This window comes from Tachysurus fulvidraco, chromosome 1, assembly GCF_022655615.1.
Source record: "Tachysurus fulvidraco isolate hzauxx_2018 chromosome 1, HZAU_PFXX_2.0, whole genome shotgun sequence".
NCBI lineage: Eukaryota > Metazoa > Chordata > Actinopteri > Siluriformes > Bagridae > Tachysurus > Tachysurus fulvidraco.
Window position 1 is genome coordinate 10,349,862 of NC_062518.1, and position 26,301 is coordinate 10,376,162.

At 40.9% G+C, this 26,301-nt stretch overlaps 1 protein-coding gene across 3 annotated transcripts in view; it reads left to right on the forward strand.

Moving 5' to 3' along the window:
* The window catches only part of mindy2 (MINDY lysine 48 deubiquitinase 2), a 31,090-nt gene that overhangs the window by 1,135 nt on the left and 3,654 nt on the right, over positions 1-26,301 (forward strand). For 2 of the 3 annotated variants that reach the window (XM_047817555.1, XM_027137079.2), the window contains 7 exons: positions 1,382-1,439; positions 12,865-12,929; positions 17,690-17,848; positions 18,578-18,680; positions 21,159-21,301; positions 24,060-24,230; positions 25,508-25,720. In XM_047817555.1, the coding sequence (XP_047673511.1) occupies positions 1,382-1,439; positions 12,865-12,929; positions 17,690-17,848; positions 18,578-18,680; positions 21,159-21,301; positions 24,060-24,230; positions 25,508-25,720 (912 nt within the window). The remainder of the gene's footprint in view (positions 1-1,381; positions 1,440-12,864; positions 12,930-17,689; positions 17,849-18,577; positions 18,681-21,158; positions 21,302-24,059; positions 24,231-25,507; positions 25,721-26,301) is intronic. The other variant, XM_027137080.2, reaches the window with a different exon arrangement.

A 26,301-nucleotide genomic window follows, 5' to 3' on the forward strand; every position in this document is an offset into this window, starting at 1 on the left:
ACTCTGTGAACAATAGTTTATTATACAGAATATTTCAACCTAACCCTTCACAACTAATAACACACACACACACGCGCGCGTGTGCATATCGCGGTTCTACCCTATTGTTCAAATGTTTTTCATGGAATGTAAAAATCTATTATTTTGAAAATGCAAATTGTGTCCAGCTAAATCTAAACATAAGCAATGTACTCGTGTTAACATGCTGTTAATATGCGTTTTACTTCATCTGAAATAGATAAAATAATTCTAATGAACACTGACATTTTTTTGGTGTGAAAGAAGAGTGACGATCCGCATGGAAAGCGATTGAAATGCAAGCTCATATTTTCTTCGATCAGACACCATCTGCCATCACAGCTTGAAACCGGCAGCACATCTGGAAATGCGTTCAGGCCAGAAAGGTCCTGTTTGTTGGATTTCCTCGCATCACCAAATCCTAGAGCCTTTCCAAAGCTCATTTTAAGCTGTTTTCCCTGGCATGCTGTCACCTCGTCCTCCGTGGGTCCATACATGGTCACCGGTGTACGGCTCTGTTCTGAATTTCAGCCTCCGGCTCATTTGCATCGTAAAGATAACGTTTAATTACTGTGTTTGACTGCATCCTGGCAGGCAAAGAAGGCTCTGTGTGAGTGCTTGTGCTTTAATCTTCAAAACGAAGCTCGCTATCTCTCAGCTCCACGGCTGCTTTTGAAAAGCTACCTGTGTGGAAATGATTGGCACATCAAGGACTGAATGTAGAGACACGGTTCAGTTAAAAAACATTCAACTTCCCCCAAACGTAGTAGATTCACTAACATGTGATTAGTGCCCGATGTCCGCTTCTTTCATTTTCTGCTGGAGCTTTGAGGCCAACGTATCTAATAAATAATGGATGTAATGGAAATCATTTCCATTAATTCTCACACACATCTTAACATGCTTTCATTAAATGGCATTGTTAAGCTACAATAGTATTATTCGAAGGATTTAAACTGCAAGTTCACTATAGTACTGTTTTTTTATCCACATCGTTTTCAGCTTTCCCGGAGAAAGAAGGAACCCAAGGAGGTGGATTTAAAAAAAATAAAAAAAATACCCCCCCAAATGTTATAGCATTCAGCTGAAGATGTTCTCAGTTGTGTTTAAAAATAAAAGTTAATCCAACTTATTTAAACTGCACCAGTATGTACTCCCTAATAAACCAGACTATCTGAAGCAGAAATTTGCAGAAAGTATTTTGGGCGAGAGAGATTTCCATTACAAGCTACATATTAGTGTCATGTTGTGGCTCCAGTGCAAATCTAAAGCAGCGAATACCAGACATGGTCGTCTTGTCTGATAAGCTACATGTTAGCTTCACAAGTTTGATTTTAACATTAGTGCTTTCTGTCTTTTCCAGGTCAAGTTGCCGCCAATGATCGAGATCATAACAGCAGAGCAGCTGATGGAGTATCTGGGTGAGTAGAAATGTATTCATTCATTGGGTCACTTTATATCAGCTTGTCGTTTCTGTTACGTCTTTATAATGCAGACGGCAGAGTTAGCGACGAAGACCAAATATCACTAATGTCGTTGCTGTTCTTTCGGGTGCTCCCTGTTCAGGGTCACGCGTTCCACATATTCGATTTGGCGCAGGTTTTATGCGAGATGCCTTTCCCGTCCCATTTTATTAGGGTTTCAGATCAGCACTGAGAGTTTGCTCTTCAGTGTCTGGGTTAGTTCTCTAACCGGGAATCGAGTATGTGATCCTGCTGCCGGACCAACCAGAGGCAAATGTCAATAATGCTTTTTATTAAATTGGAAATAATACACACATCCGAATTCATTGCATCATGGCACCACGGTCCGATACAATTGAAACAGCATGTGGGGAAGCAATGATGAGGAATTGATATGAGGTCCAGCACACACTTCTCTTCATATTACCAGTCTAATAATATGAATAATACTGTATTCATATTACTTGGAAACTTGGAGTCTCAGAGCTGAAATCAGCCTGAAACAGTTCTGTGTTGCATGAGATTAGACACATTTGTTTTTTAAATACTTTGTTTTATTGCCACAAAAGTCTGTTAGATTTCACTTTACACACATGTACAGTATGGAGTTTGCTGTATTTTTTACTGTATTAAAAATGAATGAATGGGACTTGTGCATCCTCTATTTAGAAAGGTTACTTCCTCAAAGTGACCTTTTTTATTTTAGTTTTTTGTATTTAATGACATAATAGAGAATTTTGCCTAGAATGGATTGTTAATAGAGAAGCACACAGCTTAACTATTTCCACACAAACCTCCGTGTCCTGAGCCTCTGTTAAAAAGAGGAGTGAAACAGTCTCAACCACACAGGTTTAGACTTTCTGAAGCAGGAGACTTTAGAACAGCCTCGAGGCACTCAGTGATCGCTAGTTTGTATGGCTATGGCGGTAATTCAAGGCTAAGATGCTGTGGTTATCACAATTATACAGTTGACAGTGGACTGCAGAACATTTGTGGATTCTGTTAGGGCACATTCTGTATGTCCTGCTTAGTGTTGACGACTTGACATAGATTTAAACGTTTGTAGTTGAGCTTAACATCGTGGAACCTCCCGGAAACAAGTCAGTTCTTGTCGTCACTTACATTGTAACGGCTGTAAACAGTTGCTCCGTCACAATCTCTCTCTCTCTCTCTCTCTCTCTCTCTCTCTCTCTCTCTCTCTCTCTCTCTCTCTCTTTTAATTCAGTTCATTAGACTTAGTCAGCTTGTTACTGAGAAACCAGAAAGTGCAAAGTCCTTCTCTGTCTTGAAGACATCATTTGAACAAAATTTGTTAAAATCCCATTTGACCGGAAGAAAGAACCGACACTGGAGACTCCTTCCAAAAAGACGCCTAATCTAACAGAAAGCATGCAAACAATGCAAGTTAATGAGCATGCAATTTCTGTTAATGAGTTGTTAAGACAGGAATAATAACATATCGGAAGGTAAACGTTCATATAAAATTGTGATTTTCCATGCAGTTAGAATGACTATCAGAGCCTCTGGTATGGAAAACGAATCAACGCTGAATTGAGCACTAAACAATGCTGTGTTATAAGTGTTTCTAAAGTCATCCTCATGTCAATATTGTGCAAAATGTTAGACATTGCGGTGATTATGCTCACCACTATATGATTAAAATGTTTGACCATGTGATCTCTGCATGCAGCAGTGAGAGAGAAATATTAACCAGTAATACATAATGTTTTTTTTTCCACCTTCCCCACTTTGTAGTCAAGGGGCTGAACTGCATGACTGAAAGAGACTCTTTAGACTAGTTACCACAAACGGGCAGCTGGGGTGTGTGTGCAGGAGGCTGGCATTCTGATGGACAGCATCAGGCCTGGGGAATACCCCTTCACGTTAGGGGAAACTCGATTCGTGCCCCGCTGCCCCTCCTAGGCACTGAACTGGCATTGCATAGACACTGTGATATGTGACAGGGGTCTTATTACAGATAAATACTTCTGCACCTGGTGTCGAAGGCCATTACTCTGTTTTTTTTATGCACCATGCAGTTTTAAATGTAATTTAGCGTTGTGTTATTAAGTTGTGTTGATGTAACATGAACTATGAAATACAGCAGCTGATAAGGTGTGCGACAGCCGGGAAGTTTTGAAAAGGGTCCAGATTAATCATGCTGGCAGAAGAGAGAGAGCAGAAGAGAGAGAGAGAGCGAGTGAGAATGGAAGAGAAGAGAGTGAGTGAGAGTGGAATAGTGAGAGAGCGGAAGAGAGTGAGAGTGAGAGTGAGATTGGAAGAGAGAGAGAGAGTGAGAGTGAGAGTGGAAGAGAGAGCGAGTGAGAGTGGAAGAGAGAGCGAGTGAGAGTGGAAGAGAGAGCGAGTGAGAGTGGAAGAGAGAGCGAGTGAGAGTGGAAGAGAGAGCGAGTGAGAGTGGAAGAGAGAGCGAGTGAGAGTGGAAGAGAGAGCAAGGAAGAGAGAGAGAGAACGAGTGAGAGTGGAAGAGAGAGAGAACGAGTGAGAGTGGAAGAGAGAGAGAGTGAACGCGGAAGAGAGAGTACATTTTATTTATTTATTTATTTATTTTTATTTGTACATACCCATCACACATCCTCTGGCTGACAAATTACACAGCAGAAACTGTTCTGTCCTTCTCGTAGCTAAACGAGAAAGATCACGATCATGATGCAATCAGGTGCCTGTTTTCACAATCAGGAGTTCTTCATTATGTTTTCTTTGCAGGATTGAGTGGAGAGACTGTTTGTTTGTTGTTGTTTTGGTAGCCGTAATGACTCTGTAGTAAACACGTGGTTCATGTCTTCTATAGTAAACACGTGGTTCATGTCTTCTATAGTAAACACGTGGTTCATGTCTTCTATAGTAAACACGTGGTTCATGTCTTCTATAGTAAACACGTGGTTCATGTCTTCTATAGTAAACACGTGGTTCATGTCTTCTATAGTAAACACGTGGTTCATGTCTTCTATAGTAAACACGGGGTTCATGTCTTCTATAGTAAACACGGGGTTCATGTCTTCTATAGTAAACACGGGGTTCATGTCTTCTATAGTAAACACGTGGTTCATGTCTTCTATAGTAAACACGTGGTTCATGTCTTCTATAGTAAACACGGGGTTCATGTCTTCTATAGTAAACACGGGGTTCATGTCTTCTATAGTAAACACGGGGTTCATGTCTTCTATAGTAAACACGGGGTTCATGTCTTCTATAGTAAACACGTGGTTCATGTCTTCTATAGTAAACACGGGGTTCATGTCTTCTATAGTAAACACGGGGTTCATGTCTTCTATAGTAAACACGGGGTTCATGTCTTCTATAGTAAACACGTGGTTCCTGTTTTTGGGGCTGTTTGATTTACAAGACCAAAATCACTTGTGGCCGACATGCTGTTGCATGGAGGGCTGCTTTCTGTTCAGTGCACATCGCCAGGATGTCTGTATTGTATGTGAGATATTGAGATAGTCAACACACACTATAACTGGTGTTCTGTGTCATGTCCCATTCAGCAGCAGGCTTGAAGGTAGTGTTTAAGCAGCATTTATACTCCTAAATTAAAGGGAGTTCATTCAAAATTTATTTTGAACAAATCTGAATGTAGACATTTATTATATTTATTACATTTCTTATGTATAGCTTTGTTAAAATCCATTATATTGCTTGAGCTTTAGCCATTCATCCCAGTGATTAGTGAACATTATAAGGTGTTAGACAATATTTAAAGCTGTAGTTTGCCCTGCAGTTGGCAATAATAATTGAATTTCGCTGCATGTCCTCTGGAAATGCAGTAATTAATCTTCTAACACTCTGGAATTGGACCTTATCATCTCTGCAAGTGTGTCAGATACCAGGACCAGACTTGCCTGTGTGCGTGACCTCATTATTCTGTGACAGAAATCACGTTTTCAGTCATGTGAAAAATGTTACAAAACGTGTGGCTCTCTAACGTCACATGTCTCAGATCATCATGTTCGTGGATGCTTCCAAAATAGAACGATGGCAATAAAAACACAATCTGGACTACTATTTAATCATTTATAGAGCCATCTGTATTAATTGAATCTTGCGTCTAATCAATCATTTTATTTCAAAGGCAACTTTTTATTGGTCTGTTTACCTCGGCTAGTGTTACGGAGTGACAGAACTGGCCTGCGAGCCTGTATGATCAGGCAGCACTCCTGAGCGAAAGAATTTAAGAGCACTTTCATCGTTCATTGCCAGCTTGCTTCACAAGTCATGCACGAAAACGGCGTCCGGTTTCAGCCAAGAACACGACTGCGCTACCACTCTTTAAATATGTACAATTGCCATTAAAGGAAGAGTCTGTTGTCATCTTAATTGCTTATTCAGCTTACTGCAGATCTATTGAGGTTATAGATATAAAGTGGTAGGTGATGAGAAACAGAATTGATTCGTGTGATCAGTGGGAAAACTTATCAACTCTTATCAAAAGTGATTCTGAAGCGAGTTCAGATTATATCTAGTTTGTCATGAGACGCTCTTGTTTTCTCCAGTTTTAAATCCACTTTTTTTTTTACCAAACAATCATCACAGAACGATAAACGCTGAAAAAGTGACTGCTATAATGTCCTCTACAGCTGGTGTGAAGCTGCACTTTACTCTACTGTATATTCACATATGCCTCAATCTAACTAGTTCTCTGAATCCTACGATAATGTGACTCTTTCACAATGTAGGAAACGAACCTACAGGTTTGCAGGTAAGGAAAGACAGATTGTGCGTTTAAGGTTTTCATTTATACGCAGCCAAACGTGGGAGTGTTATCATAGAGTCATTTTCTTACAGATGCTCCCCTGAGAACCTAAAGACCAAGAATGCTGATTCAGTGATCTTTTAGGAAGATTACTTTCTGCCGTGAGTTATTGAATAAAAGACTTTAAATAGTCTCCAGTTTAAAAAGGGTGAGGGAACCCAATCAGGCTTATAAAGATGTGTATCTATATCTAGCATGAGCAAAGCCTACACCATGCTATACATCTATACTCAGACTTGTAAACATGTAGATATCATAGTTTGATACTAGGTGATAGAATTTGACAGATGTTTAGCAAACACTGTTATGTTATTAAAAAGACGACACCAGACAGTGATCTATATTTACATTTCCAGCATTTATCAGATGCCCTTATATCCAGATTAACTTACATTATTTCATTTTTATACAGCTATGCAATTGAGGTTTAAGGCCCAACAGTGGCAGCTTGGTGGACCTGGGATCGAACTCACAACCTTCCGATTGGTATCCCAGCACCTTAACCACTAGGCTATCAGGGAATGGTGAAAGTTAACATGTGCGTCTTTTGAAACACGTTAAGCCAAACTGCTGTCCAGACTGCACAGAGGAACATGCTTTCTGCCCTTGTCTGCATACATGAGCTCACAGATGTACACAGTTGGTTTGTGTCACTGTGATTGACAGGAGAACAGATGTGACACCTTTCATACAGTAGGTTTTCAACAAAGATAATCTGAGAAAGCATGCGTTGCAATTTTAATTCAGGTTTGCTTGCTTTCACATGGTAGCTGTGTATGTTTGTCTGTAGAAATCTGTTCTGTTCTATGAAATCTTTACTCTAAATGTACAGGGATCTGTAACTCCCTTCCCCCATTTCTTCCTGCACTGATGGAAGCTCTAGCTAACAACGCGGAATGGTCATAAGAGCTTAATCAACGGTTTGGTTCCAGTGGAAAGCATTCTGCATTCTGGTCACCGCTCCCTGCTTGTATCTCTGGAGGGTTTATTTCCAGTAGTCCATGGAAGTGTGCTCGAGCTGTGCTGCCGAGAGTAACTTCTCAAAGTAGACTGAAGATTTTTACTCTTGGTTATAATCAAAAGTCATTTAAGGAGATGTTTTCTGGAGTGTGTTCTGATCCTGCCATTTTTGTAATGTTCCTGTAAGCATCTTACTGTTATTTAAAGCATCTGTGGTCAACTCATTACTGAGTGCAAAAAAATTGCAATTTTTATTTTTTCCCTCTGCTATTTTTTCCTGGATGCTTTGAGTCAGGCAGGATTTTACTGGAATTGGTGGTCAGGTTATGTCATTAATAAACCAGAATGAGAACAATGCTTGCATCAGCTTTCTGCTAACATGCTCCAGTTTGTACCTCTGGGAACGTGATCAGATCGGCATCTGTTAATGTTTCCCATGAAACTTTTCTCACAGTACGGATACCAGCACCACGCTCATTAACTCATCAGTGTCACTGATTAATCCACCACCTGAATAACATCTGGCCAGCTGTAGTCCTAGAGCCCTGGCCAGCTGTAGTCCAAACAGAGACTGTATAAGTACCTACTGTATTAGCCAGTGGTTGGAAATTAGTTTAATTAACTTTTCAGTCATGTTTATTAAAGGTAGGGCTCTGGTTTTTGAGAAATGCTTCAGAAAACTGAGTCGTGCCGACTCAGTAAGGGGCGTGTCTTGTCAATATTCAGCGAGTGTTCAGTGCGCATGTGTGACATTAGCAGAAAGCAGGTTTAACATTGACATGGAGGATAAAAACAAAGAAAGGGAAATTAGGCTAAGGCAAGAAGTAGGACGGAGAGAACTGAAGGAGCAGGAAGTTGGCCACATATTCACAGATTGGAGTTTCCCGAGTCAATAACTGAGCTAAACACTGTTACTACACAAATAACACCTCTTTTCTATTGTAGTGATGTAGAGAGGCAGCTTCAACTGTGTTTTGTGTAGTAACAGTGTTTTGCTCAGGAGTTATTGACTCGGGAATCTCGAATCTGTGAACATGCGGCCAACTTTAATTAAGGCGCCGAGGCGCATTTTTCCTTCTCGATAGGTGAGTAACGTTGGTTTTGCTTTGTTACACAGAACTAATATATGCCGTCCTTTGCATGATTATTTTTGTGTCATTTTTGCTTGTTTATCTGCAATTGTATTGTTCTTCCCTTCAGCTATGATAGACATTTCATTATGGGTTATGTATGTATGTTTGGGCGGAGCTATCAATACAGGGGTGGGACCCATTTGGGTTAGGGGCGTGTTTGTTTTGGTGATTTTATATGTCAACATTGGCTTTCAAAAATCTGAGACCCCACCTTTAACTGCTAGGTTTGTGGTTTCACAAAGAATTTAGTACTAGATAGGGCTGGGCTATATTATATATATATATATAAATTACAGTAATTATTATAGTAAATTACCGACTTAATGAAAGTTATACATGGTATTGCACACACAATTATTGATGATATTTGGAGCAATATTACATGTAATTGTTAAACTTGATTCCCTTACATACATTTGCTTTTAAGCCTAATTATTACTTTTGATTATGATGTGATTGTGAGAGGGGAAGAGGTTTCAGCTTGGGGTGCTGAGTTTTTCTGTCACCACTTTTGAATAAGAAACAATATCAAGGCTATAAAACTTGTCAAAACTCCGCGAATCACAAAAGTATCAGTGGGAAGTTGAGAACACTCGTTTAAACAGTACATACACTCGAACTTGACTGCACATCACACTTTTTAATTTTATTGATACTGCTTTTAATCGTAATGCAAAGACCGGTCAATCGGGACATAAGCTGTCATGTACGATAAAAGCGCCGGCGCAGCAACAGGAAATATCATTTAACACAAAACGCCGCATAGACAGTGGACTTGCGCTCAGGATTTATTTACTTATTTTTAAAAAATTTAAGCGGCGTGTGGACGAATTCTTTCTATGCACACACTATTTTATTTCTTGATAACACCGTTTCCATGAAAAACAGAGCATTGCCATGGACACACAGGATTCTAACCATAGAGACGGAGCGCACTATTTTCTTTAGCGGAAGCAATACAATTGTTCAGCAGTTTCGTGTTGCAGCCACAGGCGTTTGAGACCTGTAACGAGCAACAGCGCGAAGCCGATTACTGAAGAGGAATCCAGCACCAGCACGAGACCAAACTGATACTGTTACATGATTGGCTGTTAGAGTGTCACTCCCTATGTTGCTAGGTTACCAGAGAGTGAGTGCCTTTGTTAATGTAACCAACCTCTTTTTTTTCTTCCGATGAAGAATAAAAAATTTCTAACGTTTTATCGAACACATTATTTATTGATATCGATCACGTGTCTATCGCGATACATATCGTTATCATTTTATCGCCCAGCCCTAGTACTAGATAAAACAAACTTATTATCCTATTATTATGATACTTAACTAAAAATCTACCTGAATACTATAGCCTTGTACCTACGAACTGCTGCTGTAGTCATTAAGACCCTGATACTCTAAAGCAAGTTTGTGCAATATTTTATTGTGCAGTTTTTCAATTTAAATTATAGCTGTATAAAGTAGAATCATTCAAAGACAGGAGAACGAGAATTTGAGGTTTTGAGTACATGAACACTCAAGTATGCTTTGTTATTGGCTGTACATTTGGAAAAACTCAACTGCATGATGGGATTTTTAAGTGATGTGTGTGTAGAAAACCTATATATAATCTGAATGGCTGGTAATATACTGCTAATAAACTAGATATTGCGGCGATGATAATATCACAAAAGCTTACTCTATAGTGTACAGTTGTAGAAGATAATTTTTTCTAGTGTCCTTGAGAAGAGGTTGGGTTTCCTTTTGAATCTGGATATTATTCTTGTTATTGTTTCCTCAGGCTTTAATCATCAGGGATCTGATTCAGAATCTACATCTGGATTTGTAAAAAGCAGCTTTGTGGTAATGTCTATTGTTTAAAACTCTGAACAAATAAAACTGAATGGAATAATAAAGACTCTTAAACGAACAGTGCCAAGTTAACAACCAGAGAGCTTCTGTTGGGCCTGTGAGCAGAACCTTTAACCCCTTAGCTGCTCAGCTATGTGCTTGGATCTCAGCATTTTATAATTTGGCTTTGGATGAAAGCATCAGAATAAATAGAAGTCTTTTTGTCTTTTTTTGCACAATCAAGACTTGATATGACAAAGTCTGTGTCTTGAAGATTTAAAGAACGGTAGAGTGATTTTTACAGAGTTGGATGGTGGAGGGATTATATGAAGAGAAGAAGATCAAGGGTTAGAAGGGGAGGGATTTGGAAGCAAGGGGTTTCCTGGGCAGAGAGAAGGTTGAGGCGCTCGACTGGAGCAGCTTGTGCTGGGTCTGCATTCTTGGCATCTGGCAGAGGAAGCTAGTGTGTATGAGAATCAAGTTAACCAGCTTGGCACTTTTCCTCCTCACTCTGGGTGACTCGGACTGTTAGCTGTCCGTATGCTGAAGACATTCATGCAGTATATATATATTTTTTTTTGTGTGTGTGTGTGTGTTTTTTTTTGTGTGTGTGTGTGTGTGTTTTTTTTTTTGTTTTTTTTTAGAACTGCTGTAGGTTTAATTTCTTTTCTGTAGATATTATAAGGCTGTATATATTGTGTATCGGACAACACAAAGCATGTGACAAGCGGCAGCTGATGACAGCGCACTGAAATTAAAATCTACACCCCTACTGCTCATGCTGTCAACTTGCTTTCAGTAAACGAAAGGCTACAAGTATTCTGTGCTACGTCTCTATCCTCAACTCTGATATCTTTGCTCGTTGTTCTTGACTAAATTGCTCACACTCTGTCAGATTTGTTGGGACACTGTTTGTAAACAGCAGGTTTTGATTCTGTTGCTGGATTTCTTTCTTTTCTGATTTCTCACGTCTGGGACATTTTAACATATTCAGGTTTTTAGCTTTGTGCTACTCCAGTGTAGCTTTGTTTGCTTGGGGTTGTTGATGCTTCATGATGTTCAATAGGACAAGTCTCTTGCAGACTGGAACACAGTTTCTTCTATGAATAGGCGTGGATCTCCCATAATACCGTGCTTCTTCCAAATATTCCCATTAACCAGTCCTTGATCGGTACTCTTCTAAAGCATGGTCCCAAACTTGATAGCTTTGATGGCTTCTTGGGCTTCCTGGTCGTGTTTTTTTTTTAGGTATATTTTTCTCAAAACTGTGTGGACTTTTGGGAACTGTTATGTTGCAGCCACATGACACTATAATTACACATAGGAGGACTTCACTCAGCTAGTAATGTGATTCTCATGCCAACTGATTGCAGCAGAACTAATTACACAGCAACAGAAAGTGAACAATTATGCAATATATATATATTGTTATACTTGCTATATTTGACAATATATTTATATATTCTTTCATATTATATTTCCAGGTCATACAAAATGCTATACATAAAAGCTCAAGGAGTGGGGCAAGAAGGTGATAGAGCAGTGAGTTCACAGGCATCATAACAGAGTTACGCAAGTGTTTAATAGCGTATGTGAATCAATAATAATAGCCAGTAGTGTTTTAGGCACTGTCTGCAGGATTTGATTTTGTGTGTGTGTGTGTGTGTGTGTGTATATGTATATGTGTGTGTGTGTGTGTATATGTGTATATGTGTGTGAGACAGAATGTGGAGAATGTTAATCAGGTAGTTGACATGCGCCTTATGGTTGGAGTTTGACCCAGTGCTGAGAGAGTTCTGGCCTCTCAGACCTGTCCTGTCCCTGCTGGGTATCAGAATTGGGAGGGAAGTGCATTCAGAGGACGTGCTGAATCACACTGTGGTGCCAAACAGGATTCACTGTAATAAACACAAGCTTTTGAGCTTTTGGCATGTCCGATTACTTTGATTTCCAAAGCAGGGGGAATTTTGTGTTCCACAGTCTGAGTAAGGCTCCCGTACCGCTCAGTTTATTCTTGTTTCTCCCTGCCAGTGAATAAGTGCAGACAGAATGAATGGACATGTCACAGTACAGTACAGTTACACATACAGTATTACAGATTGTGTTCGAGCATAACTACAGGAGATTCTGTAGACTACAGGAGACTGTCCATCTGATAGGATGATGAGAGAGATGTTTGTTTTGTCTATGCAATAGATTCTCTTTGGGCTAGTGTGTTAGAGTTGTTGTTTTTTTTAATGCCACACCTAAATACGAATTCCATGAAGTCAGTCCCTGAATTTGAGTCAGCTGAGTAACATCAGAAATTTGTTCAGTTCTTTAACAGCATAAACAGAGCCGAAATGTTTTGGCAACTTCTACCTTCCTCATGCTGCCATGTGATATCAGGCCTAAATACAGGCTCAGATTGATACTGTATGACTAGATGCCAATTTGACCCATTATTCTCATTTTAGTGTTTCAGGGAAAACATCTGCATGTTAGACCTTAACAAAAAAAAACTGTGAAATGAGCATAGAAAGAGCTTCTGCTTGTGGATAATTGACAGGAACAGATGGTTTGTTAGGCAGAAGATACGACAGAGCTGTGACAATGTTCCATTTGTCTGGCTGTTTTAATGAGCACAGTGTTTCTGATGTGTGCATTTTCCTCATTATCCTCCCCCTCCCCCTTTTTTTCACCACAACAGGAGACTACATCCTTGATGCCAAACCAAAAGAGATCTCCGAGGCTCAGCGTTTGAACTACGAGCAGGTAAGAAGCTCTATAACGGTGCTGTTTTTCAAACATCTGGACACACAGCAGAGGCATTTGCTTGGTGTTTGGAAACCTGAGTTGTATGAGAGTGTCTCATAGAAAGGCAGCACACAGGAACTGATGGTCTGGTGGGAATCTCAGAGCTGTATGAGAGGCATGGGAGGTGTTTGCAGTCACACATGTGAACTCCGACATCTCACTCGCACAGTGGGACCATTTACACCCTCTCACCCCTGTTCTTATTATAGCTCTCGTACCCTCGTGAAGCTGCAGCATGAGTACTGAGTTCAGGGAGATTTCATTTTTGCAGGACATTCATAATTAGCAGAAAACTGACTTTTAGGCTTCTAGGCAGACTTTAACTGAAGTTTATCTTGATTACATTCTCATTGTGTGTAAACATCAAAAAACATCACCGGACATGCACCAAAAACATCAAACTTTTGTTTCTAACAGTGTGCTTTTACACACCGGCTCACCATCAGTATCAACAGGAAGTTACACTATTAGGGGGTGGAATTTACAGGGCTATTTATTGCTGAACGATTTTGCATAACAAATTTACTATTATTTATAACTCATCAGCACAATGATTTATGTTATTTTTATTTGTTTGTTTGTTTGTTTGTTTTTAATATGATGAGCAACTATGTCGAGATTTTAATAGTGTCCTTTGTTCAATGTTTTTTTTTTTTTTTTCCCCTCCAGTGTTGTTTAAATGAATATCATTTTCATGGTGCTGCTTCTACTCCTGTTCCTTTCATGTTCACAAGGCACAAGTCCTTGCACACGACTGGAGAGATATGGAAATTATAAAGGGCACTTTCCCATACCTGGAAGATACTGACAGACGTCTGGATACTGTGTTGTAGACATCAGCCAAATGCATAAAACATTTAAACTTTCCCTTTTTTCACCATATAGTCAATGACCTTAACATAAAAAGTCTGGGGAGTTTGTTTCTTTGTGGAAATATTTTTATTTTTTCCCGCAAATGCGAATTAAATGAGCATGAACATTTGACAAATGATCTCTGAGTTCTATCAACAAATCGATTCATCCAGTTTTACCAGTTGACACAGATAGTAGTGAAGCTGCACGCTAGCTATTCAGAAGACATCATGCTTAGAGCAGGAGAAATGCTTACTTAGATGTTACTGGTTAATAAGAGAGTGTTGGAGGGAGGGAGGGAGGGGGTTAGAAAGAGTGTAGAAAAGCGTGAGGGTTAGAGAGAGTTAAAAACGTGTGTGTGTGTGTGTGAGAGAGATAGAGATGATAATGGTTTACAGGGTATTGAACATGCTGTACATAGTAAAGACAGAGAAATCCAGCGCTGCTCGGTGTCTCCTCGCCCTTTCTCAGCACGGTCATTGACCATGTTTGTCTTCTTAATATAAAGCGTAATTATGATACAGCTGTCAGGATTTCAGAAGTCCTTTCTCTCTGCCCTTGTCAGCTGGGATGTGACTGTAACTCGCATATTGTCCTTTTCCCGGTTTAAGGTGAGGTTCGTTTTCCATGTCTCCACTCACACTCCTGAGAACTTGAGTCTATTTTTGCACATGGGCTCTGAAAGCGTGAGAATAGCTGGATTAAAATAGAAGTGTCTCAGATGCTCGTGTGTGTTTATGTTGTAGCTCAGCCTGAACCTAAAGGCTGGCTCAGTCTGTGAGTCTTAGATGTTCTTCTGTGCTGCTATCACTTCATGACTGTAAATGCTGGAGCAAGGAGCACAGACTGGCAGGCGTAGCACACTCCTTGCCTTTTTGTAGGCCGGTTTAATGTTTGGTGCTGTCTGTCCTGCTCCCCATGTTTGGCTCAACAAAGCCATCTGCTTTAGTTCCTTCAGTGTAATGGCTTCAGTGGTTTTCAGAGTTTTGATTAATTCTTTGATCTAATAGCTCTTGTAGCAGTGATGCACCAGAATGAAATGGAGGCCAAATGTTATCAGCTTGCTGAAAAACACATAAGTGAAGTGACATACGGCTGTAGGGTGACCCCTACTCAGAATTAGTTCTCTGCATTTAACCCATCCAAAGTGCACACACAGCAATGAACACACACACGCACACCGTGAACACGCACCCGGAGCAGTGGGCAGCCATTATGCTGCGGTGCCTGGGGAACAGATGGGGGGTTCGGTGCCTTGCTCGGTGCTGGCGCGAGACCCGAACCCACAACCTTCGGGTTACAAGTCAGACTCTCTAACCAAGACTGCCCTCCATCCTGAAGATCTTTCCTGTGTCAAAACTTCAAGGTAAAGCTTTACCTCGGACACTGATCCTGGAGATTCCTTCCACTGTTCCAACTGCTGAATCAAGGATGGGACAATTCAAGTATCCTGCAGTATATATTCCCACTTCTCGCTATTTTTATTTTAAACATTTAAAAGATACAAGGAGTTAAATCGTTAAACTGATGGCTTTCAAGCAAATTAACAACATTATCAGGTGTATAAACAACAGGGATGTGCTTGTAGGGAGAAACTCAGGAATGCTTGTGCTAAAGGAGGAATGACTGAAAATGGCAAGCAACATGATTGACAGGCAGGTAGAAGCACTTGATTGGTTGGATGTTGGTTTGAGTGTCAGGAGAACTTAAAATATTACACATAGTGTTGTGAATTCTTCACTGACGACATCTTTAAGTCTCTGCTTCAATAGCATTTGTCTGAGCGAGAGAGAGAGAGAGAGAGAGAGAGAGAGAGAGAGAGAGAGAGAGAGAGAGAGAGAGAGAGAGAGAGATCTAAAAGGAAGCTTAAAAGAAGGCTCACTGGAGGCCAGTCAGACAGAGTATTTATACAGCAGTTGTTTATAATAACAGAGTGAGAGGGTAGACTGATGATGGCACACACACACACACACGCACACACACGACAAGCTGGTAAAGCAGCAGAGAGCGAGAATATGTGAGAGGCTCAGCTGGACCTTGAGGGTGGGTTGATGGTGAGTACTGAGCACGGAGCACAGCATGGCGGGATGAGGTTGGTGTGCAGATGGATTTGGGTTGTGGCTGGTTGCCCAATGGAACTGATGGTGCCGTAATGAATCATATTCGCACATGTTCCAACAGGACGCTGACTCATGTTCCCTCACAGCACAACTAAGCAGTTTTCAGAAAATATTTTACGTGGCTTCTTTTCTCCATAATCACATACAAATGCATGGCCTGTGAACGTAAACAGTGTGCATAAAGCCTAAGTGCAGCCCAAATGGCCTGAATAAAGAGAGAGGCAGAGAGAGGCAGAGGCAGAGAGAATCAGAAGAAAGATGAGTGAAATGCTTTGCTTAATAAACTGAAACTTTAACATCTACAAAAGTTTAGATTTACAAGTGTAAATTATGAAACGTTTGTGTGAAACCAAGTCACATCATATAATGCATAAATATGATAACACACTGAACAAACACTGTTGCGTAAGTTAGATTGACAGGTTTCTATCTGAAATTCCCAGGTTGCTTCACCAAATAGTGACTATATATCATCACAATAGGCTATATTTAAGTGGTTAGCTTCAGCTTTCTGGCTGAATGCTCAGAAACTAGATTAGCAAGACTTGGGAAGCTAGCTGGGAAGAACAAACACTGTTGGCAAGCTTTACCGGAGACTAGCTCCACCCACTTTATATAAAACAATAGGTGTGCAGAAGCAGCTGCTGAGTCCTCGGTGATCACCGTGTTTGCAGGTGCAGGAAGTTCGGCAGGGTTCGGTCAGCCTCGGCCTGATGAGTGTGTGTGTGTGTTGCTGTTTGTTGTGTTTTGCTGCTGCTCAGTGGTCTGCAGTTTTGTAAAGTTCAGTTATCTTTGCCGTATTGTGTAGAATATGGGCTTCATTTCCTTTTATCTCTCTCTTGTTCTATTTGTCTGCTGGTTGTTTTGCATTTTCTTTTTCTCTCACTTGTGTTCATTTGAAAGAAGCACAGCACAGAACTGATGTATAATAACTGGAAGGACTTAGAAAAACACTTCAACAGTTCAAATGGCAAAAAATCATGAATAGGAATAAAAAATTTTAAGTGAGTGTGAGAGTGTGTGTGAGAGTGTGTGTGTGAGTGTGTGTGTGAGTGATCGTGAGTGTGTGTGTTTCTGCTCTTAAACTCATGCATGTGTATTCAAGATGGCTGCAGCACATTTCCAGCTTTTATTCAGCAAAAATATTGACATGTATGGCATGTTATAATATGAAGAAACACACCAAATGTTACACAAATGGCAGCTGTTATGAAATCTAACCTTTGTCACAATTTATTTAATTATTTAATTTAATTAAAAGATCTGTGCTGGAGCTGCTGTAGCCTTCTCTACAGGGCTCTGGAGATTCCACATTATTTTAGACTCCTTCACGTCTCCCGCCATATTCACTGCTTACTTTATGATAAATCGGAGCAGGAGCTGTGTTTTGGCTCTGACCTGCCTGTTATTAGGCAAGAGCTTTTAATCCTCCAGATGGATGAAACTTGAGTATGTGCACAATGCTGCTTGCGTAGCTGCTGTGTCAATGCCTAGGTTTAGTCATATGGTTATTATATAACCCTGGTCTTAGCGGCTATCTTGGGTTCAGTGCAAAACATAAAAGCAGCAATCAAATATCATAAGATTTGAGTAAAAAGAAAACTGTATGCATTTTAATATTTTAATTATTATTAATAGTAGTTCACTGTTGATGGCCATGTATATTGTACTGCTTTTGTTTCTCCTAAATGTGTGTGCGTGCGTGTGTGTGTATGTATGTGTGTGTGTGTGCGTGTGTGTGTATAGAACATGAGCGATGCCATGGCAGTCCTCCACAAACTACAGACAGGTTTGGACGTGAATGTGAAGTTCACAGGCGTTAGGGTGTTTGAATACACCCCTGAGTGCATCGTCTTCGACCTGCTCGACATTCCGCTGTACCACGGCTGGCTGGTTGAGCCCCAGGTGTGTAAAATAAAACGACTCAAAATGATGCACCATATCTTTTATGTTGAAGATATTATATTCTCCATTTTATTGAACATTACGATCGTTTAAGGGAAATCGGATATCAGACTTTATGCCATATTTACAGGTTTTCTGTTCTGTTTTGACTCATAACAGCATGACATCAGCTAAACACGGTTTCTGTAAGAAACAGTATAGCAATGAGCAGAAATCCTCACTGGTTCAGGGCAATAAGGGTATCACATCATAGGGTCCTTTTTATATAGGGTCCTTTTTAGTGTCTAAACTAAAGCAATGCTTTTCCAATCTTCATCTGTCCAGTCATAGTGAAGCCATGTCCCCTATTGCCTAAGGTTCCTGTTACTGGAACCTCAAGGTTCTTTGTGTTATGTGGTGAATTTGTCTAAAGTTAGCTTACAGGTGTCCCTGTTAATGTGGCCTCTAAATGTATATAATGAGAAATGGTGATATAAAGGGAAAAGAACACTGAGTATACATTGGATTAAGCTGCTACATTCATTAACTCATCATTCGTTCTGAGTTCATGAGTTTCTAAGGGTTATTAGGAACAGAATACTTTTTCAGTTTGTTCAAAGATCTGATGAGGACTTGAGTAAAACCAAAATATATGGTTCTCTCTCTCTCTCTCTCTCTCTCTCTCTCTCTCTCTCTCTCTCTCTCTCTCTCTCTCTCTCTCTCTCTCTCTCTCTCTCTCTCTCTCTCTAGATGAGTGATATAGTGAAGGCGGTGGGGAACTGCAGTTATAACCAGCTGGTTGAGAAGATCATTGGTTATAAGCAGTCGGAGAACAGCGAGCTGGCTGGAGAAGGTGTGAGGGTTCTTTCATTCCTCCAGCTCTTTGTCTCTTGCACCTTTTTCAATGATTTTTTTCATGCTCTCATCTAGTTAAAGTAATTATGGCTTTGGCTGTTGTGTGAATAGGTCTTTATATTAGAAGCACACGGAGAGTGTGTGTGTGTGTGTCTGTCTTTGTCTGTGTGTGTCTGTCTGTCATTGTGTGTGTCTCTGTCTGTGTGTGTGTGTCTCTGTCTGTCTGTGTGTGTGTCTCTGTCTGTCTGTGTGTGTCTCTGTCTGTGTGTGTGTCTCTGTCTGTCTGTGTGTGTGTCTCTGTCTGTCTGTGTGTGTGTATCTGTCTGTCTGTGTGTGTGTCTCTGTCTGTCTGTGTGTGTGTCTCTGTCTGTGTGTGTGTGCGTCTCTGTCTGTGTGTGTGTGCGTCTCTGTCTGTGTGTGTGTGCGTCTCTGTCTGTGTGTGTGTGCGTCTCTGTCTGTGTGTGTGTGCGTCTCTGTCTGTGTGCGTCTCTGTCTGTGTGCGTCTCTGTCTGTCTGTGTATGTGTCTCTGTCTGTCTGTGTATGTGTCTCTGTCTGTCTGTGTATGTGTCTCTGTCTGTCTGTGTGTGTCTCTGTTTGTGTGTGTGTCTCTGTTTGTGTGTGTGTCTCTGTGTGTGTGTCTCTGTTTGTGTGTGTGTCTCTGTTTGTGTGTGTGTCTCTGTCTGTGTCTGCGTCTCTGTCTGTGTCTGCGTCTCTGTGTGTCTGTGTGTTTCCCTGTCTGTGTCTGTGTCTCTCTCTCTGTCTGTGTCTGTCTCTCTGTCTGTGTCTGTGTCTCTCTCTCTGTCTGTGTGTGTCTTTGTCTGTGTCTCTTTGTCTGTGTGTCTGTACCGTGTGACGTACAACTGATTACTGACATGCTCTCATTTCCTGCTCTGTCCCTCTCTTTATGTTCTCCTTGTGTTTTTACATCACATAGTTCATTAAGTTAAATATATTTCCTGCCTCTTGCATCACAAAAATATTTTAATAATGACAGGAAAAGTTCCTCATGAATTCTGTATCTACACACAGACATGTCTTTTCTCTGTTTCTTTTGTTCTTCAGCTTGGGTGTGTCCCTTCCTTTCTGTTCTCACACTGTTTCTGTCCGAAGTGATGTGGTGCAACCCCCTCTCTACATCTCTCTCTCTCTACATCTCTCCCTCTCTCTCTCTCTCTCTCCCTCTCTCTCTACATCTCTCTTTACATCTCTCTTTCTACATCTCTCTCTTTCTACATCTCTCTACATCTCCCTCTCTACATCTCTCTCTCTCACTCCATCTCTCTTTATATCTCTCTTTCCACATCTCTCTCTTTCTACATCTCTCTTTCCACATCTCTCTCTTTCTACATCTCTCTACATCTCCCTCTCTACCTCTATCTCTCTCTCTCTCTCTCTCTCTACATTTCTTTCTACATCTCTCTCTATATACATCTCTCTGTCTCTCTACATCTCTCTCTCTCTCTACATCTTTCTCTCACTCCCTGTCTCTACATGTCTCTCTTTCTCTCTCTTTCTCTACTTCTCTCTCTCTCTATACCTCTCTCCACCTCTTTACATCTTTCTTTTATTCCACTTCTCCTTCTCTCTCCTGCCATATGCTGCATCTTGCATCTACATCTATCTCCATCTACGTGCGTGTGCTTGTGTGCAACTCTATAGTCAAATAGTTCATTTTAGTTAATTAAGTTGATAGTTTAATGGTTTATTTAATCCCATACAAATGTCAGAAATAAATATTTTATATTCTATTCCCTTTTTTTTGGATTTTATTATATAATCATTAATACTTGCACAGTGAGGTTTAGACATCTCCTCAATCATCACAGCAGCTGTTGAAAGAATGTTTCAGATTCGATGCTGAGGCACATTGAAGCTGTTCTAGTGGCCCAACGCTATACAACACTTTATATGGTTTATTTATCACTCATCAGTAGTTTCTGTAGGTCACTAAGGGAGAAGATAGAAGCTTGAAAATGTTGTGTTTTACATATATATATATATATATAATATATATTCCATTTTTGATTATAAAGACAGTTAGCAGAAGCTCTAACTATTGCAGCTGCTTTAATGTTACGGTATTTATTTTAAAAGCACTATATGATCCACACCTTTTCCCTCTTTGGCTCAAACTTAGGGCTGAGACTGGCATAATCATACAGTATGATCTGTAACTGCCTGTTTTTATGGGCGTTTGTTAGATTTCCGTCTGTTTGATTGTCTGTCTGTGTCAGAATACGCATCATATCGAGTTCTCATGCTTCCATGCTAAACTTGAGGACACTAGAAATGCTCCAGGTGTGTGTTCACGGTGTGTGTGTGTGTGTGTGTTCACTGCTGGATGGGTTAAATGCAGAAAACAAATTCTGAGTATGGGTCACAATACTTAGCTGTATGTCACATCAAACACACACACACACACACTGGAACTTGGCTGTAAAATGACGTGTATCTTTGTAATGTGTGTTGCATCAGGCTTTGTGGCAGAGCAGTTCCTTCACAACACGGCCACGCAGCTGACCTACCACGGCCTGTGTGAGCTCACGTCCACCGTGCAAGAGGGGGAACTGTGCGTGTTCTTCAGAAACAACCACTTCAGTACCATGACCAAATTCAAGGTAGACGGCACAAACACTGTATGTATACAAACTCATTGTGGGTCAGTCTGTGAAGTACATGTCAAGGGCTCTTAAATGCATGCTCACTAAACTAGGGTTTATTTATACAGGGTATATATACTATACGTATGGTCTAAATAGGGTTTCAGGTCAGATTAGGTAGATACATTGTGTTGTCTTGGTTGAGTTAAAGATGAACAAAATAAACTTGGAGTGTCCCAAATAGCACGATGTACTTCTCTACCCCAGTGTGTGCTATAAATAGTGTGAGTAATGTGTTCAGACTAAAACATGAAGTGCACTTCAAGTACACGGATGTGCCAATTATTTAACTGCTAAAACCAAGTGTGGGATGTTGGACACATGCACACAAACACTCACAGCTTTGTTTATGCAGTGGAAGAGAGGTGGGGCTATGGGGCACTGACGCTGGAGGAGAAAACAATTCCAATACAGTCGATGACACTCCGGTGGAAAAGTCTTTTAAATTAGCCCACACACATTGCTAAATGTAGCGGCGTCACGTTACATACTTTTTATGTCATTAGTAAAGGCTTCTGCTTCCAGTTTTATTCCAAAAAAAATAATAATAATAGCTCCATTTGAGATGATACTATCCTTCGAATATCATACAATGGATGTTGGAGTACATTTTAGATTTAGATTTTTTTATTTAAAGGAAGAAAACAGAAATCACTCTTTACCTCGTCTGCTGTGGAGTAAGTGGTGCTGTATCAGGGATTTAGAACCTGGAAGTGATTCTCAGTGTTGTTTCAACAAGATTTTCCTTTAGATTGAAATTTTCTGCCCTCTAATGGACACATTCATTGAGAAATCAATCAAGAAAGACCTTAGCACAAGAGAGCTCAGTTTAAAGTCCTTTAAGCGTCTGAGGAGATGCCACCGGTCCATTTCTACCATCGTGTTGGCACAGTACGCAATCTTTAGTGGGTCCAGGGTGTAAGATAGTGAAGAAGTGGTGAAATCTCTCACCAGTCTTTCAAAGCACTTCATCAAAAAGTAGCGGTTCGGGCTACTGGGCGATAGACACTGAGGTAGTCGGGCTGTGGTTTATGGTGGACTGTTCGGGTTAGACGTCTAAACAAATAGGGTTGATTTATTTAATCAGCAGAAACATATTTCACAAGTCATCCAGAAAACCATTTAGAAAGCAGTGGCTCTCTGAGGTTCCCTATATTTATCTGTTTTTATTATGGATTTAAAAAAAAAAAAGAGTGTTCTGTCCATCAGATCCTAGTCCATAAACATTTTGACAGTTTTGGGGTATATTAGTATTTATGTTCATAGACAGTCAGAACCTGGTCTATGGTTCAGCATTTAGGTGGCTGCAAAAGCTGTTTGTGGTGGAAAAGTCAGTTCATCCCTCACTCGCGTGTCCTGTGCGTCCTGATTCCCACCTGTTTAAATAAACCAATAAATTAACATGTGGTGGTTAATAAATAAATTTCATGTGCTCAGTGTCCTAAAATGAGACAGAAACCTTTTAAAGATATTGCTACTGTGGCAAAGGAACACTGCATCTCGGCTACATTTTCTTTGAAACAGAGCAAGTCATTAGCCAAGACTTCATACTGATACCCCTGTAGGTTTTCAAAGGCCTTTCATGTCACTTTTCTTCTGGCTCAGCAAAAGCCTAACAGAAAGCCAGATGCATCTTCTGAGTGCGTAAGTAGGATGGGTGGCTTTGACGCTCTTCTAGTATCTAGTCTGAGTGGTGAGAGATCACAGTAATAGGTGCTTTATGCACACAAACAGCTCAGGATTGCATGGCGTTACTAGAAATTTAATCACATAAAACATTTTATGCATGCTCCCTGTTCGAGGGTCGCCACAGCAGATCATCTGATCCTCATACTTTGATCCACATACTTGCTGGATGTGCTTCATGATGCAACCCTCTCATTTTATCCTGGCTTGAGATGGGCACTGAGAGTTAATCCCTCAGTGGATGGGTTTAGCTCCCGAACCGGGAATCAAACCCAGGCCGTGGCAACGAGACGACTGGATCATGCCACTGGACCTCCAGGGAACCAGAACACTGAGATATAACTGTTAGAATATATACAGTACAGTACATGTGAAGCAGTGTTACAGTTACCCCAGACAATAGAATAAGAGCCTTTTTTAAATATAACAATTTATAAATATATCTATTTTATAGATCTCTGGGAGGTTATGTTCTGTTATCTCTTACATTACAGTCTAAAAAGATATAAACTGCGGCTTGTCGTGTTAAACCAAAAACACCAAGCACGAAGTCCTCCGTTCTGAAGACCTGCATCGAAACTTATAGTTTTACCTCAGACTGTAGTGAGACTCTGACAATGAAGTCTCCTTACATCAAGTTTTACCACATCAACAATAACATGGTATTCAAACAGTACAGTACAGTTTAGCATTTAGCATCTGGTGCACACGTACAGGACTTAGCAGTTACTATAGAATCAGTAATGTATTTAAACAGACAAATTAAGATATTTTCGACAGTAGCTTCAGCTTCAAGCTGTGTTATAAAAAATAAACCTTCCGACCAATCTATATCGATGTTGTGCTCAGGAAGTGCTGAGGGTGGTGGGGTCTGTGTGATGAGTTGTGTGGGTCTGTGGTTACAAGATGTGGTTACAAGATGGCTACGTGTGTGTGTGTGTGTGTGTGTGTGTGTGTGTGTGTGTGTGTGTGTGTGTGTGTGTGTGTGTGTGTGTGTGTGTGTGTGTGTGTGTGTGTGTGTGTGTTGCAGGGCCAGCTGTACCTGCTGGTGACAGATCAGGGCTTTCTGACTGAGGAGAAGGTGGTGTGGGAGAGTCTACATAACGTGGATGGGGACGGAAACTTCTGTGATTCAGAGTTTCGTCTCAGACCCTCTGACCCTGAGAGCGTCTACCACGGCCAGCAGGACCAGATTGACCAGGTCAGGACCACCTTTTAACGTAGTCTTCTTTACAGGCTCCTTGGTAAATATCCACTCACAGGCTGTTGTTTTTAAGATGACTAGATAGCTCTTTACTTTATTCAATTGTAACTGTTTATGTGCAGGACTTGATTTTAGAGCCGTAAATTGCTTTAGGCACGTTGTAATCCGTGTCTGGTGTCCAGAAGTCAGGCCTAATATAATGCTGCCACCTCCTGGATAAATTGTAAATTACACCATAAAAATGTTGAATCAATTTGATGAATATTATAAGTTTGTCATTGTGCAAAGTACAAGCCAATGAAGTGCAGTCAGCATCTAAGCAGAAGTGCATAGTGGAATATTTACAATATAATTTTTAATAAAGATATACAGCTGGGGGGTGGGAGGGTAATATATACAGAGAAGGGGGATATAGGACCTTTTACGATGTTATGAATAATCCTGTGTATCCCAGGTCTACCTGTTCGGTCCCCTATACATCCAACATCACTGCAAAAGAAACCTGGATTTCACAAGAACTTTTAATCTTATGTCCCTGCATCCATTGAGCTTTATTTCCCAGAATACCTTGTGCAGTCTTTACCTCATCACCTCTCAGCGGTCTGTTCCAAAACTCTCTCAGGGTTGATGATGCTCTCCCTCTGTTTACTCCCTGTGCTTATGGCTGCCGCTTGAATAATAGAGGATTTTTTATAAAAAATTTTTGTTTCTTGAGTACTTTCAGCTCATTTTCATCAACCTTGCTGTGTTTTGATGAACAGCAGGTGAACAAAAGTTCAGATTTTACTTCACAGGAGCAGCAGAGGGAGCTACAATCACACATTTAGTATATATAGAAGATTTGAGGGTTGTAGGAATCTGGTAAAAAGAAGAAACCCATGTGAACACAGTAATAAGCTCCACACACACAGTAACCTGATCTCAGGTTCAAACCAGGAAACCAGCTTTATTCGTTATCTTTAGATATTTATCAACATTATCATAAATTTCTTCCAGCAAGGTTTTTGTTTTGTTTTGTTTTAATCGTCATCACTTCCAGCCTGGTTACTTCTCCCTGATCATTTGTGAAGGTTAACATGCCTCAACTAACACTTATAAAGCCAGCCACTGCATCTATTCAAACTGCTGCTCATGTTATAAGAGGACAGATATAAACAGTGTCCTCTATAAAGTTTCAAAAACAAACAAAAACATCAGTTTCATGCTCAAAACGCCTTTCGGTGTCTGTGCACTTGACGGCCATCTTACACTATCGAAAATGGTTTTCTTTGAAGACTGTGTGTGTGTGCATGCAGGACTACCTGATGGCGCTGTCACTACAGCAGGAGCAGCAGGTGTCAGAGCTGGGCTGGGAGCTCCCTGAGGGTATCAGTGATCTGGAGTTAGCGAAGAAGCTGCAGGAGGAGGAAGATCGCAGGGCATCAGAGTTCTACCAAGAGCAGGAGGATGAACAGGAACAGGCTGCTGCAGCCGCACAGGCCGCACAGGTATACACACACACACACACACACACACACACCCTTTCTGTGTTTTTCATTCATGCACATACATGTTAGTGACACAGTCAGAGATTACTATTTTTCTTCCTTATACTGTTTGATGGGAACATTAACTGAAGCATTTAACCTGTTCCTGACAGGCTGGATCACTGTTCTACTAAAGGGGTGTGTGTGTGCGCGCGAGAGTGTGTGTGTGTGTGTGCGCGAGAGTGTGTGAGTGTGTGTGTGTGCGCGTGAGAGTGTGTGTGTGTGCGCGCGAGAGTGTGTGTGTGCGCGCGAGAGTGTGTGTGTGCGCGCGAGAGTGTGTGTGTGTGTGCGCGAGAGTGTGTGTGTGTGTGTGTGCGCGCGAGAGTGTGTGTGTGCGCGCGCGAGAGTGTGTGTGTGTGCGCGCGAGAGTGTGTGTGTGTGCGCGCGAGAGTGTGTGTGTGCGCGCGAGAGTGTGTGTGTGTGCGCGCGAGAGTGTGTGTGTGTGCGCGCGAGAGTGTGTGTGTGTGCGCGCGAGAGTGTGTGTGTGTGCGCGCGAGAGTGTGTGTGTGTGCGCGCGAGAGTGTGTGTGTGTGCGAGCTTGA